This window comes from Phaenicophaeus curvirostris, chromosome 2 (assembly GCF_032191515.1).
Source record: "Phaenicophaeus curvirostris isolate KB17595 chromosome 2, BPBGC_Pcur_1.0, whole genome shotgun sequence".
NCBI lineage: Eukaryota > Metazoa > Chordata > Aves > Cuculiformes > Cuculidae > Phaenicophaeus > Phaenicophaeus curvirostris.
Genome location: NC_091393.1, coordinates 125,259,048 through 125,274,950, shown reverse-complemented (window position 1 = coordinate 125,274,950; position 15,903 = coordinate 125,259,048). Strand labels below are relative to the sequence as shown.

The 15,903-nt window shown below is 43.0% G+C and overlaps 1 protein-coding gene across 7 annotated transcripts in view; it reads left to right on the top strand.

Moving 5' to 3' along the window:
- Positions 1 to 15,903, top strand: part of RUNX2 (RUNX family transcription factor 2) — a 219,282-nt gene that overhangs the window by 151,023 nt on the left and 52,356 nt on the right. For 2 of the 7 annotated variants that reach the window (XM_069850803.1, XM_069850797.1), the window contains exon 7: positions 4,480 to 9,321. The exons of the other annotated variants lie outside the window; for them this stretch is intronic. In XM_069850803.1, the coding sequence (XP_069706904.1) occupies positions 4,480 to 4,958 (479 nt within the window). In that variant the 3' untranslated portion in view covers positions 4,959 to 9,321. Of the gene's footprint in view, positions 1 to 4,479; positions 9,322 to 15,903 lie in introns of those variants that run through there. 7 annotated transcript variants of the gene reach the window in all.

The following is a 15,903-nucleotide window of genomic DNA, read 5'->3' as shown; positions in this document are numbered from 1 at the left end:
ATGTTAGCAAAGGAAAAAACAGGTTTAATAGATCAATTAATCCTACGTCCCAGCCTGAACTGAACTATTGAACAAACACCCACAAAATCCAGTATCCCCCTCAGCGAATGTCTTAGCACCGAGCTCCCCAAAGCATAAGTGAATCATTTAGCTACTTGTAAATATGTTTAACTATATGTAGCTGAATTTCCTTGAGACAGGCTATTTAGTGACTTTTGAATACAACACTGCTCTGTTTTCTTGCATCCAGTGATTATGCGTTGACTTGATGTGCTAGAAATTTCCCTATCAGGCATGCAATAAGGCAGGGGGACATGGAGGTTTTTTTTTGGTAGTGATCTTATAGCATAAAATGGCAAAGCAAATATTTGTAAGTTATAAAACTATTCTATTACCCTTTAAGGTAGACACTGCACCCACAAGGAGTTAATCTATCCACGGTGGATTATGATCTTTAATAATTGGCAACGATTGGCCAAAGTGCTGTAAACCTGGCAGAAATTTGTTGCCTTATTTTCTGCAAACCACAAGCACAGCTTATTAATTGAGAAATGAACGTTAACTGGCATGAGCTGGCATCTGTAAACTGAAAAAGAGAAATGGCCACAGTACACATTCAGCTGTAAACAGTAGAGCTGCAAAACTGCAACAGGTAAAATTGGTTTTTAAGCGTGAATGCAAACCCGTTTTAGTCGGCTGCTGGCAAATGCCCAAGTCTAGCATTTTTAATGAGGCTTCTGCATCAAAATAAATAAAACCACATGGAATTTTAGTTGTTCTTCTTCTAAATATGAAGCACACTAGAGCACTATTCTTGAATCTAGGATGTTAGCATACATATTGGCATATTAACATTACCACTTTCCTGATCTAGACCTATAGGTCTCGGAAAATTTGAATACCAGGACATTTGGGAGGAATCAGCTTGCAGTATTTAAAAACAGTTTCCCCTGGGCCCCTTCAGGTGTCAAGGGATTTTTTTAAAAGTATACTTTTTTTTTTTTTCTCTATTGTCAAGCACGGTGTGACAATCAGTCTGTACAGGGAAAGAAGATCACTTGCTGTGCTTGTTGCCTTGTTTCACTTTCTGGCAGCACAGAATAAAATCTCTTCCCTTTATAGACGTGTGGGTTCAGAGTCTTTTCAGCCCTGATGTAGGGCAGAGGATCTCTGCTTCACCCATTTAATAAAAGCTAGGACGAGAGTGGGAATTCAGAGATGCAAATTGTTTTCTTGCTCTGATGGAGGAAAGATTAGCATAAATCTTTAATCCTGCTGGGGAGAGGAATAAATAAATTATTTACTTGCACTGTCATGTTGCTGTATTGCTGATTGACATCACTGTTTGTGCGCAACTAGATATACAAAGATGAGTGCCATACCCAGAAGAGCAGTTTATCTTCCCAGTCCAGCGAAGAACTAAACATATATAAATGAATATGCATCTGGTGTTTGCAAGTTAGAACTAAAGTCAACCTTTACACAAGGAGGTAGCGCAGAGGGAGAAGGAGGAGGGTGAAAAAGCATCAGTGAGATGGCAGAGCAGTGAGAACAGCAAGAAGCTGAGTTTTGAGGTGACTTTTTTAAAAGTTTCTAGGCTCACTTAGAAAGAAAGCCTTAGAACAGGCATCACAGAAAACTTTTTCTGATCCTCAAAGGTGTCTTTAAACAATGGAGATATTGAATGCTGGGAGCAAATTGCATCCTACTGCAATTACGAGGACAGCAAAAGGCATTTGGGCAAAAGAGACGTTGGAGAAATGTGCAGGAGCCACACAGACACAGCCACGAGTGAGACAAGAGAGGGTTATGGTTATCTGGCCTTTGGGAAGATAGGATTGTGCTTTACAAAGAACAGTCAAATCAAACAAGTGTGGACTTACAGGGTATGTAAGGAGGTGTGTTGCCCCACATTAGAAATGCCTGTGTGCGGTGTGCCCGTTCCCACTCATTTGACCCATACGTGTTCTCTTGACCATTCTCTGCCCGTGCAGATAATATTTGGACCTAGCCCTGAGAGGGAGATTGCTCTTTAATGTGTAGAACTGTGGATAGTTTGTTATTTAAAAAATAAAATAAAATAAAATAAAATAAAATAAAATAAAATAAAATAAAATAAAAAGCATAGGTTGCAAAGAAACCAAAAAACCTGATGTTCTACACCCCTGCGCTCATACCAGTTCTACCTTCGATTATAAAAGTCTTGTTTAGGTTCTGTCAGGGTAAACTAAGAGCAACTCCATTCATGTTGGGAGAGTTGCAATAACAATAAAAAAAAAAAGGAGTATAACCAGTAGCAGATTGAAACCCAGTAACCCAGTATTTGGAGCAGCTGGGGAAATTATATTCTAACCTTATATTTCCAGATAAGTATCAGACCTGTTCACAATATAAAGGATAGTGTTCCAAAATTACAGCTTTGAATCTGGGTGGTATCGCCTCTGGCTATTGTTTGCAGTTGGGAACGAACAAAGTTGCATCAAGTAGTAGAGTGTTTGCTGTAAAGGTACAAGTTATATTACATTCCACGGGGCTGCGATTGGAGGGGCAGATGATGGAGACAGAGCCATTCACCCGTAGGTCACTGATTTGGTTCCAGATAAAGATAATAGTGATCACATTGCCATCAGAGTTAAAAATGGGCTTTTACTCCCCATTTAAATCTCTGTACCCAGTATCTTTTGAGACGATGGGTTACAGTCGCATAGTCAGGCAGTGTGAGCTGGATGCTTGGCTGCCTGCGGCCCGTGTCCTCTAACCTGAACCCAAACTCTGCTCGAGCTTCACCCCCTGCCATTTCTAGGTATCGTTGAAGGAGTGAGTTAAATGAGCTGGTAGAACGGGAGAGAACAGGGATCTAAATCACATGTTCCACGCAGCGTGTCAGGGTCTGTTGAGCTGGTGGCTTACGGCAGCAATCATCACAGTGTGTGCTGTGGGTGGGCAGGGACAGAAGGGCTGGAGAGACTTTCCTGCTACCCAACAGTGTCAGCAGGTCAGATCTGAAGCCTTTTTGCAAGGAAAAGCACTTCTTCATCTTTTAGCGAGACTACGTGGGAATGTTTTTCAGCGTTTAGCATGTCAGTTTGGCATCTAGAAAATGCCGTATTTTCCTCTTAGTTAAACCAGATTTGGTAGATTGGCAAAGAGATGGGTGAATCCTTGGATCCAGAGGACTAAAAAGCTGTAGAAGTGTTAGCTGAGTTATGCAGGGAGAGTCCATTTGGTGTCATGATGTTTCCCCTTGATTTATACCCCACTCTTCCCGGCTCTCTATAGAAATGTATATATGTATCTCCTGCATATCTGCCAATGCATTTGCCTCCCTCTGTACTCTCCTTCATCAGGCTTTTTCTCTTTCCCCCTGTCCCTTTCTCACACCCTTCTTGCTTTTCCACTCTTCTGGCTTTCAGCATGAGCTTTCACAATCTTTTTCTTCTGCTCCTGTCCATCCCACAGTCTCCTAAGCAGATCACCAAGCTACTAACGTTTGCTTTCCAGTTCTGCTCCAAAACTTTGGGTGTTTGATGTGGGATTAGAAATTAGGCAAAATGAGTTTACCCATCCCTGTTTTGCGTTAGACACCAATTCACAGCGTTACCATCCAGACGTTTGCAGCAGCCATAAACTCTGTGGTCTTTTGTGAATCAGACTGCACAGACTCCGGATGAAAACAACTTTTTTTTTTTTTCAATGGCAAGAAGAGAGTTGGGCTTGTAATTTTCCATTGACTTCACTGAAAAGTGACATCTGCATCTTTGCTATCAGCTCAGTGGCTTTGCCCATCCTTCAGATGTAGCAAACAACATTTTTCAGCCATAGGAAGCAGCTGAGCAGATCCTCACCTAAATAAATTGATTTCAGGCAAGAAGTGGGGCTTCATCACCCCCGGTGTAACTCCTCTGGTGTCAGTGGTGCAACTAACTCGGTGTTGCCAACTCTTGTAGTTTTATTGCAAGCTGCACAGTAATTTCTGCATTTCTCAAAACCCCAGTTCCCAGCGGCGTGTGCTGAGGTGGGAATCTCAGCTTTCATGTGCAACCAGATCTGAGTTTCTCAAGAGGCTCTAGCAAAAACCCAGAGACGCGTAACCATCAAAGCTCAGAACCAGAAGGCAAATCAACTCCAAATCCACATTTTTCTTCTTTTTTTCCCTTTTGGCTCTTTTTCAATTTCTTGATTTTTGGGATTCCTTTTTTTTCCCCTGGCCTGACTTGTGATTTTGAAGGCTTCAGATTGGCAATGCTGCTCTCTCCATTGGCATCCGTGGAGTTAGACCAGGGATGAGTTTGGCCCAGCACTTGTAGAAGACAGATGTATGACTCTGTTCCTTGCAATGTTTTATTTGATATGATCTGCTGTTCTCTTGGGGGCCAAAAGAAGTGGGTTTTCTTAGAAAAATAAAATTCTATCATCAATTGATACAAAAAATGGTATTTACAGAATTGTTTTCCCCCATCTTCTGTTATAATTTTTTAGGTGCTTCAGAGCTGGGCCCATTTTCAGATCCCAGGCAGTTCACAAGCATTTCATCCCTCACTGAGAGCCGCTTCTCCAACCCACGAATGCACTATCCAGCCACCTTTACCTATACACCGCCAGTCACCTCAGGCATGTCACTGGGTATGTCCGCAACCACTCACTACCACACCTACCTACCACCACCCTACCCCGGCTCTTCCCAAAACCAAAGTGGACCTTTCCAGACCAGCAGCACTCCATATCTCTACTATGGCACTTCGTCAGGATCATACCAGTTCCCCATGGTGCCGGGAGGGGACCGCTCCCCCTCCAGGATGCTTCCTCCGTGCACCACCACGGCCAACGGCAGCACGCTCTTAAACCCTAACTTGCCCAACCAGAGTGATGGTGTGGAGGCGGATGGCAGCCACAGCAGCTCCCCAACCGTCTTGAATTCTAGTGGCAGAATGGATGAGTCCGTTTGGAGGCCGTACTGAGATTTCTTCCGTAACCGGCCCCACCTCCGTGAGCCAAAAAAAAAAACCAAACCAAACAAACGGTTGACTACGAAGTGCCTGGTTTTTGTGATTTTTTTTTCTCTAAAAAAGAATAAATAGATTTTACTGATATGTGCAACTGTGTAGATGGGATGATAATGGCCATAAGTAACACAAGAGTTACCAACACACCACAACCCACGTTTCGGATTATGTGGATGAAAGCACATATTTTTATTTTTTTTTCTTGGAACAATTTTACCTTGGTTTATATTTAAAACGTACTTTTTTCGCACTCACAAAAAATCACCCCCTCCTTTATTTTTCCTTTTTTTTTTTTGGTCTAGAGCGTTATAAGGATTAGTGAGTACTTTTGCCAATGAGGAGAACGGACTCCCTGGCTGTCAGGAGAATCACGGTCATGCAAGGCAAAGGCTGCATTCCCTTTTATTAGTTTATTTTCTTTTAAATAACCTAACCATGAACTCCAGATACAGTTGCAATCATACAACGTATGGGACCCTCTTCACACCCGTAGTGCAATTCAGCTGGCTTGTATTGGTGCACATAAAAAGGAAAGCAAAGATCCAGTTGCTTCCATTTTCCCATGATACGTTCAGAGGAAAATAGCTGTCCAAAAAAACACTCTGTCCGAGCCTTGCTGCAGATAACGGTTGGAACTTCTCTGTGTTCATTGCTTTTTTGGCTTGTTTTTGGGTACTTAATGAGAACAAGTCTTCAAATTAGGCTAGACAACCCTGGGGTTTCCTTTTTGCTTTTGTATCCATTCATTTTGCCTTCAATTAGCCAAAACCCAAAAATAGCAACCAAAACCTTTAAAAAACCAAAAAAGTAAAATGTTATTACTTATGCAAAATATGAAAATGGCAATATATATTACTAGAGCCAAAATGATATACATAGTATTTGTGTTTGGCTATGTTCTTTATTTTTCTTTAAATTATAAATGTGTAAAATTTGAGGTTGTTTGCTAACGTGAATCAAGGTATAACTTTAAAAGAATATTTATAATTATTTAATGACATTTGGACCCTTTAAACGTTTCTTAATGTAATGATATATTGACTTCGGTCTCTAAAAGTGGTTTGTTTTGTTTTGTTTTGTTTTTTTTTTACTTATTACATTTCTGCAGTGGTGTAAACCTCAAACCTTTACCCAACTTTGAAAAGCAGTTCCAGTGTGGACCAGTTTATAATGTGACTTAAAAATGACAAACCCAACCCAAATGCATCCACATCAAATGGTTTTGGATGTAGGATCTTTTTATATAACTTATGAAGGAAATATTGTGTTTAAAATATTTTTATTAGCTGTCTGGTTGCTTTCAACACAGTCTTGCCTTTTAATCAGTCGTTGTGGAGACACTGGAAAAATGGTAGGAAGGATGAAATATTTTCCACCCTTCCCCTAATTTCTTCTTCTCCCAGGATTTTTCTCAGAACTTCAAAATTTGAAAATATTCATAGTTAAAATGTTCTAGTTTGACAACGCGATTTGAAGTTTGACAGTTTGGTTTTTTGTTTCCCAAAGAAAAATCAAAACAGTTTCAAAGCCCGTATTTTACAAATAGTGGATTGTTAAATATCTCAGAAATGGGATTAGGGGAGAATTGGTGCAACCTTTTCCCCTCCCTTTGCAATTCCAGCCCACTTGATGGAATAAAAAAGTTTGAAACTTGAGACAGAAATTGCCTGGTAGCGAATCACCACCCGTTAGCATTAAATGCTAGAGCCGTAAGGATGCTGTGTTGACTTCGAGGCCGATGTGGCTGTTGCCGTGTTAGAGAGACAAGCACAAGGGCACCTCTGCAAATCCTTGAAGAGAAAAAGTCACCTTAAAAGCCGCCCTGGGGCTCTCATGCCAAATACGGGGAGAGCAAATTGCACCCAGAATCCTTAACCAACCTCTCTGCCGCTAAATTAGCCAGTGGAGGGGACCAAAGTTTACCCAGCCCAGGGGCGGCAGCACAGCATCAGCTGGATGTGGGGAGAGCTGAACTGGCCTTCCCGTGCTGTCCCCAAGCTTGGTTTAGCAGGATGTTCGGCGCACGCTGATGGGGTTTGCCCACGCTCCATCCTTCCCTGCCTTATCCACCGCCAACTGCATCCGTCGCCTCTCCTTGGCTGTACTTTGGCTGCCTCTGAAGTATCGCAATAAGTCAACGGTGGGCATAGCCGTACCGAGCTGGACAACACCATCACCGCTCGTTAACAGCGAAGCTGTTAAACGAGTTGACGTTAGCATGGTCCATCCCCTCCCATTTGCGTGATGACGTGCTCTGAAAAAAAACTTAGTCTTTGCCTTCTAAAGGTTGTATACCAAGTATGCTTAAAGTATAAATAAGACACTTTTTTTCTTCTAATACTTAGTTTTCCTTCAAAGATGGAAGCTGTAATTGATGCTATTTATTGTTGGTTTGTGGTAGCTTGAAGCGTACCACTGTCCATTTATTTGTAACTGTAAAATACGTTTGTTAGTCTCAGCAGCACTTAAAAAGCCAGTGTCTGGTTACACATTTCAGTTTTGTTTTTTGTTTAGTGAGCAAGAGAAAAAGATGTACTGCCAGTGCAAGCTGTTTCCTATTTAATAAAAGGTACTATATTTGTACATTATTTGTTATTGCTGAGAAGGGCTTTTTAAGGTTTACTGTATGCATATTAAGTAATTTTTAGGGTGCTTTTGTGTTGAAATGTTGTTAAGAGTGGCTGCAGGCAGCAACCCAGATTTGTTGTTTCTTTTTTAAGACTTTGTTATAAAATTCAAGCACTTGGGTTTTGTTTCTGGATAAATCCAGCGCAGACCAGACTTTTGTTTTGCTCAGTACCAACAGGACTTTTGTTTGTGTCCCCGCGGTTTTTTCAGCTGCACCATTAGGGACAGACATTGAAAATGTTTTCTCCGCCTGGTTGAGGTGTGTGCCTGACCCTTGCCCCCACCGTGTGGGCAGGCGTCGTGCTCTGCCTGCTTGAGGTAGGAAGGAAAGGATTTTCTAAGTACCTACGGATGGAGGAGCTCCAGCCCGTTGACTTTCAGTAGACCACCGTGCTCCTGAATCCTTCTGGTGCCTTCAAACATCTCTCCCGGTACACCAGACTGGCCACGGAGGGAGTTGAACAGGCTGAGGCAGAGACGCTCATCAAAGCTTTCGGGAAATGCTTCCCACTTCACTTAGAAATGCTCTTGAATCAGGTTTTCAGACCAAAAAAAACCTCAACCGGTGCTATGTAGTTAATTGTATTAGATGATTTGACTTTTTGTGAGGTGCTTAGCATCAACAGAAAGGAGTTTACTCAAAGGTACGACAGCCCTTCCCTTCGGTGAGTGGCGATCTTTGGCACCGATCATAGATTTAAAGATTAAAAAAATGGCCTTTTTTTTACTTTCCACCTCTCTTATCCTACCAAAGATTTACTTCCAGCACAACAGGCACAATGTCCCTTTTGCCAAACAAAGGATTAAGTCTTCCTCTCCCTCCTCCTAAGGGTAACCAGATCGCAGTCAGCGGGTTGGCATGGATGAGAAAAGCAAATTATTTAACCCACAGCATCATTCGCATGGCGTTTATCATTCCTTTTAAAAGCCCAGCTGATGGGTCTTTCTTAGCATTGAACTTTTTTTGCCACCATTTGCCCAAGCAAAGATTTACCAGTTTCCACAGGTACCATCTCGAGTGGGGATAATTTTGCACTTTCACACTCAGCAGAGCAAAGCTCAGCTCCGCGCCGGGCTGCACGCGGCCAGCAAGCCATGAGCAAAGCAATAATTCAAACCTGGATCAGCCATGAGCTCAAAGAAGCCCCATTCTCTGAACCCCTGAATTTATCGTTGTTTTTAAATAGAATGCATTTCATTTTAACATTTTCTGAGAACTCTTTTAGATGTTTGTTTACTTCCATGTTTACAGATAACTCTTTGCTTTTTTTTTTTTTTTAATGCAGTACTTTTAAGTATAGCAGCCAAAACCATACTTTTACAGTAACTTTTGTTTTAGGTAATATGAGTGACATTCCAATTTTTTTGTTGTTGTTGTTAAATAATGCTTTACCAGTCTTGAATTTCCGCTGGAACAAAATATTTGTAGCATTTTGTGTAAATACAAGCTTTAATTTTTTTATTTTTTCAAATGCTGTCACCCAAGATTTGCTTTTCATGCACATATTGTACAAACACACTCTGCTTTATGCCACAGATGATGATTGTGGACCAGTTTACTTCGACTTCAAAGGGACTATTTGTATTGTATGTTGCAACTGTAAATTGAATTGTTTGGCATTTTCTCATGATTGTAATATTAATTTGAAGTTTGAATTTCATTTTCAATAAAATGGCTTTTTTTTGTTAATGTTCTTTTATGCTTCTTTTTCTTCTCCTGTCCCCTTTTAGCACCAGGCAGGGCAAAGTAAGTACAGTGTAGGTCACAGTACTGGCCCTTTCGTGGTGACCCCATCAGTTTTTGTAGTGCTTAAGTTTTCCATTAAATACCAAAAAGCAGGTTTCCGGGCCAATGGGTGGTAAAGGACACCGTCTAAATCTGATCTCAAACGTTGCTTCTTTTCCTGGGTCTGTAAACTATCAAAATCTCTGTTTCTTAGAATGTATATCTCATTCATCTTGCTAGATTGTTAACTCTGAAACCTAACGACTCATATTAGTGGGGACATTCTGGTGCTGTGAGCAGTGCTTGAGATGCAGGAAAGGCTGGGATAGATTTCCAAACCAGGGGATAAGGCGCTGAGGTTTGTGGTGCTTTTTCCAGGATGGGGGTTGTGCTCTCTCCACCTTTTCCTGGTCAAACCTGAGGAACAGAAGCAGTTACAGATAATCTGTGATTTGCATGGCCTGAGGCAAGAATAGCTTCCAAGCAACAAAAGATATGCGGATAGGGAGGAGACTGGGGGAGGAGCCTCATAGTCAGGGGTAGGAGGAGATGCAGCTGATGAAGGTGAGGTGAAGTTCACCCAAGGCTGCCTGCAAGAAGAGGGGAGAGGACAGGAGTGGTTTGCAAGCTTGTGCCTGGTTTCATAGTAAGTTCTTACCCTTTTTAGCTATTTCTTGAGTCTGAAAAAGAGAAATGGTAGCACAGAGATGGATGAGGTTCTGAGCATTTCAAGAAATCTTTAACTCTGAAGTTTAAATGTCACTAATACTGATTTTGTGAGTTCCGTTGGCTTTACCATGGTTCTACATGTTTCTTGCATGGTGGTTGAAGATTAAGATAATGTTTGAGGGTTTTCAAGGATGCTTTCATTCCAGCCCGTAATCTGAGTCCTGATTTTAGGGAAACATTATCGAAGGGTGAGGAACCGAGCAAAACAATCAGTGCTCTGTGATGGAATTGCAATATAAATTGTTTTGGCAGACTTATGCTGCAAACATTAGTGCTAAGACTTCATGTTGCCCTCTGGTACAGGTTAACCCATCTCAGCTGGTCAGAGCACAGAAGGATGTTCATTATGTTCTTGCTTTCATGGTCACTTAGTCCAGGTGCTCATAAAGGAAAATAATCAGATTTTCACTGTTTTTCATGGTCAATGGAGGAACAGGGGCCTAGGGAGGTTGTGCCACCATTGTTCTTGGAGGTTTACAGGACCCAACAGGGTAAAAAAGCATGGAGCAACTTAGTTTCACCCTGGAGCTGAGGCTGCTCAAGCAGAAGGTTGGGCTGGAGGTCTGGCATCATTCCCTCCAGATTATCCCACGGCCCTGTGAGTCCGGCTAGGAGCTATCTGCTACAGGTTGTCATCTAAGCTAATAACTGCTGGTGTGACTGTACGAATAACATACGTTCACCTATAAGCTATCTGAATAAAGAGTTTTGACAGGATGAAACTCTTACGTAGGCGCGTTATTGAGGACTTGCTGTCATCCCTCTATTTTTTGTTGGTTTCTGGCAATTTCTTGGGGATATCTATGGCAGACGTGGTCAGCAAAAGGGCTGCCAGAGCCAAACCGTCGCTCTGATCCAGCAGTTCCCATTGTACACCGTGTTGGGTGTGTTACTTTTTACTTTTTGATCCATTTACCCTTTTGCCTCTTGAGAAGGTGACTCTCGTTCTCTTGCCTTAGCCAGAAACCAACCGCTCTTGAGGCAAAATGCCCACCACGGGTCAGTGGGGAGGACTGCCTGGTACAGAGACATCGGAGTGGTGGGGAGAGATGAACCTCAAGGTACTTTTAGGAGAAAAGATTGAAAGGTGGTTCATTCCCACAAGGGGTGGTGTCCATTGTCTTTGCCATCTTTTGGTGTCAGTAAGTGGCTTCTTGCTTTCGGGTTCTGAAGGTTGAAATGTCAACTCTGGGTGGCTGGAATGAGACCATTGTCAGTCCCACGCAGTATGCGTGTGGTGGGCAGCATCTCACACTGCTTCTCCCTCTTGGCCTTGGGTTTAACTTTTTAATTTCCTGTGACTGTGAGCAGCACTGGAGGGGCTCCGAGCAGCCACGTGTCGGCAGCCACAGGCCTAAATCAGTCTTTTTTCGTGCCTAAAACAAGCTCTTAGGGAGAGGTGGGAGAGAGAGGGAACAGGGTCTGACTTTATGGTTCAGCACCAAGCCCCGTGCTGGCACCAAATAAAAATTTCATCAAGCTGTTTACTGGGGAAAAGGAGGAAATAACCTCAGTTATATATCCAAGGGTTGACACGGACCATCTAGTTACCTTCTGTGTGGTCAGGAGGAAATGAATTGGTGTTTTGGGGTGAAATCCCTCCCCTGGGCGAATGTTCATGGGTGGCTGATGTTCTGCGTAAGTCATGGCAGTGCTGAGCGGTGCTTGGGGGTCACATTAGATCATATTTTGGGGTAGAGAGGACATGGTGTGATGCAGGCGACTGGCTTTGCAGCTCTGGCACTCGCCGCGTGGCTGAATGCTTGCATCAAGCAGCCCAAGAGTGCTGTTTGCCAGAAATACGTGTGAAATCTGTAAGCAAATGCACTAGAAACCCATCGTCTTTGGACAGGCAATGGAGGTGATTGTGGAAGATAAAATACTGGGAGCAGGTTGAGCATTTCTACTCAGTATCTTGAAGGAAAGTTTTATCATGAGCTTGAAGCAAAAAATAAAATATTTAGCATTCAAAGGGGCTACCTTTGGCTTTCTGTGCTTATAATCTTTCCCCTGTAGATCTGCTGGTACAATATCAGTCTGGGATGCCTGTTGCTCTTCCCTTGGAGTCTCTTTATGATACTTGGATGGCCTCGGAGAGGGGGATATCTGCACCTACACCTCTGGGAACAGGAAGGTGTTGGCCCCATGAACAGATAAGGCTATGACCTTCAAAGAGAACAAAGCCACAACTTCTGAAGCCATCTGGTGATCTGATGCAGTGCAAACAAAATAACTTGGGACCTATGATGTGATTTAAAATTGAAATTCTCAGCCCTGCCCTATGACTTTCATGCAGGTTATTTGTGTATATTACATGGGTAAGATGCAACCTTGTGTTTCTAAGTGTTGACTGTTACCTAATAACAAGTGGACTTGGCATTTCCCTACTGCAGCTGAAGTGAGAGAATAAAATAAAATCTCTATAGTTATATTTGTAAGACGTTGTAAAGATGAGACAAATTAGCTTTTGTTCTGTAGCTGGGAAATTTCAGCATTATCTACGGAAGGCAGTTTTGGACTCCTCATTTTATGCCTCAGTTTCCCTGAATATAGAACAGGAATTTACTATCTCCCTACTTTGTCAGGGTGTCCCATGGACTCGGTGTTTATACAGAGCTTTGAACTTTTGTTGTTATTTAGCTCTTTTTACTACCAATTCAGTGTTTGGTCTCACACCATTCGATAGTGTCCTTTGAAACAGCACATTTCTAAACCACATGTTTAGAAAAATTGACCCAGTTTCCAGACTGCTGATCTGGTCAAAAAACAATGCGGAGTGAAGGCCAAGTTGTGGTGCCTCAACAGATTTACTTGGGATTTGCGGAGGGGCAGGAAGGAAAGCAGAGGCCACTGCAATTTGTGGAGGCAGCTCTTGGCCACTCCTCCCACCAGCTCGCTTGGGGTGAGCAGCTGGAGCTCGCGGGATGTCCAAATGCTCAGAGAAAAGCAAACAACCCACGCTCCAGTCAGTTTGCTGCAGCAACTTGAAAGTGATAAATGTTCACTGCAAGGCAAAAATCAAGTGGTGATTACACCAGGAGAGGCTGGCTGAAGTCCCTCCGTTAACAGCCCTGCCTTTTTGGACACCAGAATTTTTCAGCCCCTAAATGTGGCTGTTATCAGTGAAGGGTCACGGAAATGCTAATTGGAAGGGGTTCCTGTGAGTCCCTTGATCCAAGAGATGCTTGATGCAAGACCAGTCTGCTCAGTATGGCTGCGTCCTGCAAGCCTTGATACCTCCAAAGTGTGGGAAGGGAGCCAGGGATTCAGCAAGGCATCCCATCCCCACGCTTATACTGTCCACCACAAGCCTCCCAAAGTGCAATTTATGACTTTTTCCCCAGCCTCTGGGTTTGGATCGGGGTTTGAAGTTGGCTTGGGGTTTGAGTTTGGATTTGAGCTTGGGTCTTGGTTAGAGTTTGGCTTGTAGCTTGGGTTTGGGCTTGGATGTGGATTTAGCTCTGCCTCTGGGTTTGGGCACACAAGGTACAGTAAGGGTTTAAAACCTTGTTGCACATCTATAGGAGTCCAGTGCTTAGTGCCCTCACCTTTCCACCCCTTCATTTGTATTCCTCCAGGCTGGGACTTTGGAGCACTGTTGAAAACAAAGTTGGAGCCTAAACACCAAGACAGCTCCTCACCCCACCCTGCCAGCTTGTTTACTTTTTCATTTCTGCTGTTGGGGGTGGGAAAAAAATCTTTAGTAGCTGAAAATGATGCTTTTACAACTAAATGCTGTGAGATAGCTTCTCCCAAGAAAGCACAGTTTTTATCCCTGCTGTGGGGAGTGCAAAACCGGTTAGCAAACATCAGAAAATAGGAAGGAAAGGCTGTGGCAGAAGGGAAAAAACATCCAAATAATCCAGACAGATCTCAGGGAAACCTAGATGTCAAAGATCTTTGTCTTTTTATTGCCAGTAGTGGTTTTCTCCTAGCAAAGCAGGATGTTCTCATCTCATAATAATAGCCAGGCCAGATGCTAAAGTCTCTACTGCAAATGCTGCATAAGTGAGAAGCGGAACAGCTGATATCTGTTAAGATGAATGCACCAGGAGAATAAGCCAAAAAAAGTATGAGAACTCTCCAGAGGTCTGTCTTTGCAACGCCGTTTGGCACTAGATCTCAAAGTCGGGTCTGAAAACCCCGTCTGCTTCTGGCCCTTCGCAGATGGGTTGCCGAGCGGTGATTCCTGCACCACTCAGGGTTTTGGAGCAGTGCTGGCCGGGATTCCCCTCTATACTTTAGAAAGCTTTGAAATCCACAGCCTTTGGCTTTCGTGGAGCTGTAGAAGTACCAGTCAATAAGGAATTTGTTTGACACGCTTCTTGCCATAGACAATGATTCCATGCCGAGTTGGGGCCAGTGGTTTAAAAAGGCATCTTTCTTCCATCTTTTTGCGTACTTCCTCTTCCACACTGTTTTCTTTCCTTAGTCTGTTTTATTTCTCTGGAAGAGATTAATCCATACTACTAGACAGAGACAAGATTGTTGTTTTACAAGGCATCGCATTGGGCATTAAGAAAGATGCCTCTTGCTCTCCTCACACTACCCCAATCACACTACTACAATCATCTTTTCTTTATGTTCAGCACAGAAACTGCAATTCCCTCCAGGCAGGGATCTTTGAAATCACAGGAAAGTCACTCATGCTTGTAATGTGCTTATAGGTATTGGATGGAAAATGTTACAGAAAACTAAGGTGCATGGTGACATGATAGTTTGTGTTTCTGTAATGGGGCAACGTCCAAGAGGAAAAAGAATGGACTGTGTGTCGTGTTCACATGTTTTTCTCATATGCTGAATGGCAGTCCTCGAAAACAGTTCTTAGAAACCAGAAAAAAAAACCCATTGTAAAATGATGGGGAGGACTCATTCAATGTTTAGCAGTGCCAACTAATGACTGCGGAGAAAGATGGTTGTGGAGAACTTGTACCACCATTTTCCGTGCCAGCGAGAGAAGGTTTTGTTTCAAAACTCCCTGCATCACCAAGATGATCACCCCAATTGCAGTTTTCATAAGTTTCTAATTAGGAACTCATTTTGGTTGATCCATTTAATGGTTTGCAAAGACATTATTTTTTTCTCTGCACTGCATTTATGTATAAAAGACACTATTGGGGAGCGGTCGCGTTATTGTGGGCATCTGCCCTGGAACAGCTTGCCAGCCCCTCCACGATGGAAAATATCAACAACTAACATGCTGATTAACTGCAGCATGACCTGGTTGTCATCTCTTGGATTTACTGATCCAGGTGTGTGTGGCACAGAGGGGCAGCCCCAGCATCCTGTGCCCGCTCTGTGGTGAAGAATGGAAGGAGGATCCTCTGCTCGTGGCTGAAGGCACGTGCCCTGTGCTGGGGCAATTGGCTGCTCATACACACCTGGCTGTAGCAGAACTCACCATCCTGAGAACAGAAAAAGCAGAGAGAGATAATTTAGGTCATCTGCAGCATGACAGCCCAGAAACAGGAAAATGCAAACCACTGGTACTTGAACAGACCATGGTTCAAAGGAGATGACACCTCCTCGAGTCTATTTAAGTGAAATCGGTGGGGGCTTGCACCCACACTGCCGGGGCTGATAAAGATTGATAAATGAATGTATACCATAAATAAAATTCCTCTCAGAGGCAAATTTCCATGCTGAGGTCTTGCCTTTCGTCCGGAAAAAAGTAAGGTCCTGAGGGCACCCCCTGTTCCAGCTTCCTCAGATTTTAGACGTCAAGATTCAGTGTTCAGATCTTACATTTGGCTTCCTTTTTCTATCAAAAAGCAAAGCTAAAGTTGGATCCAGTTTGTGCTTTGGGGAAGAGTAGAC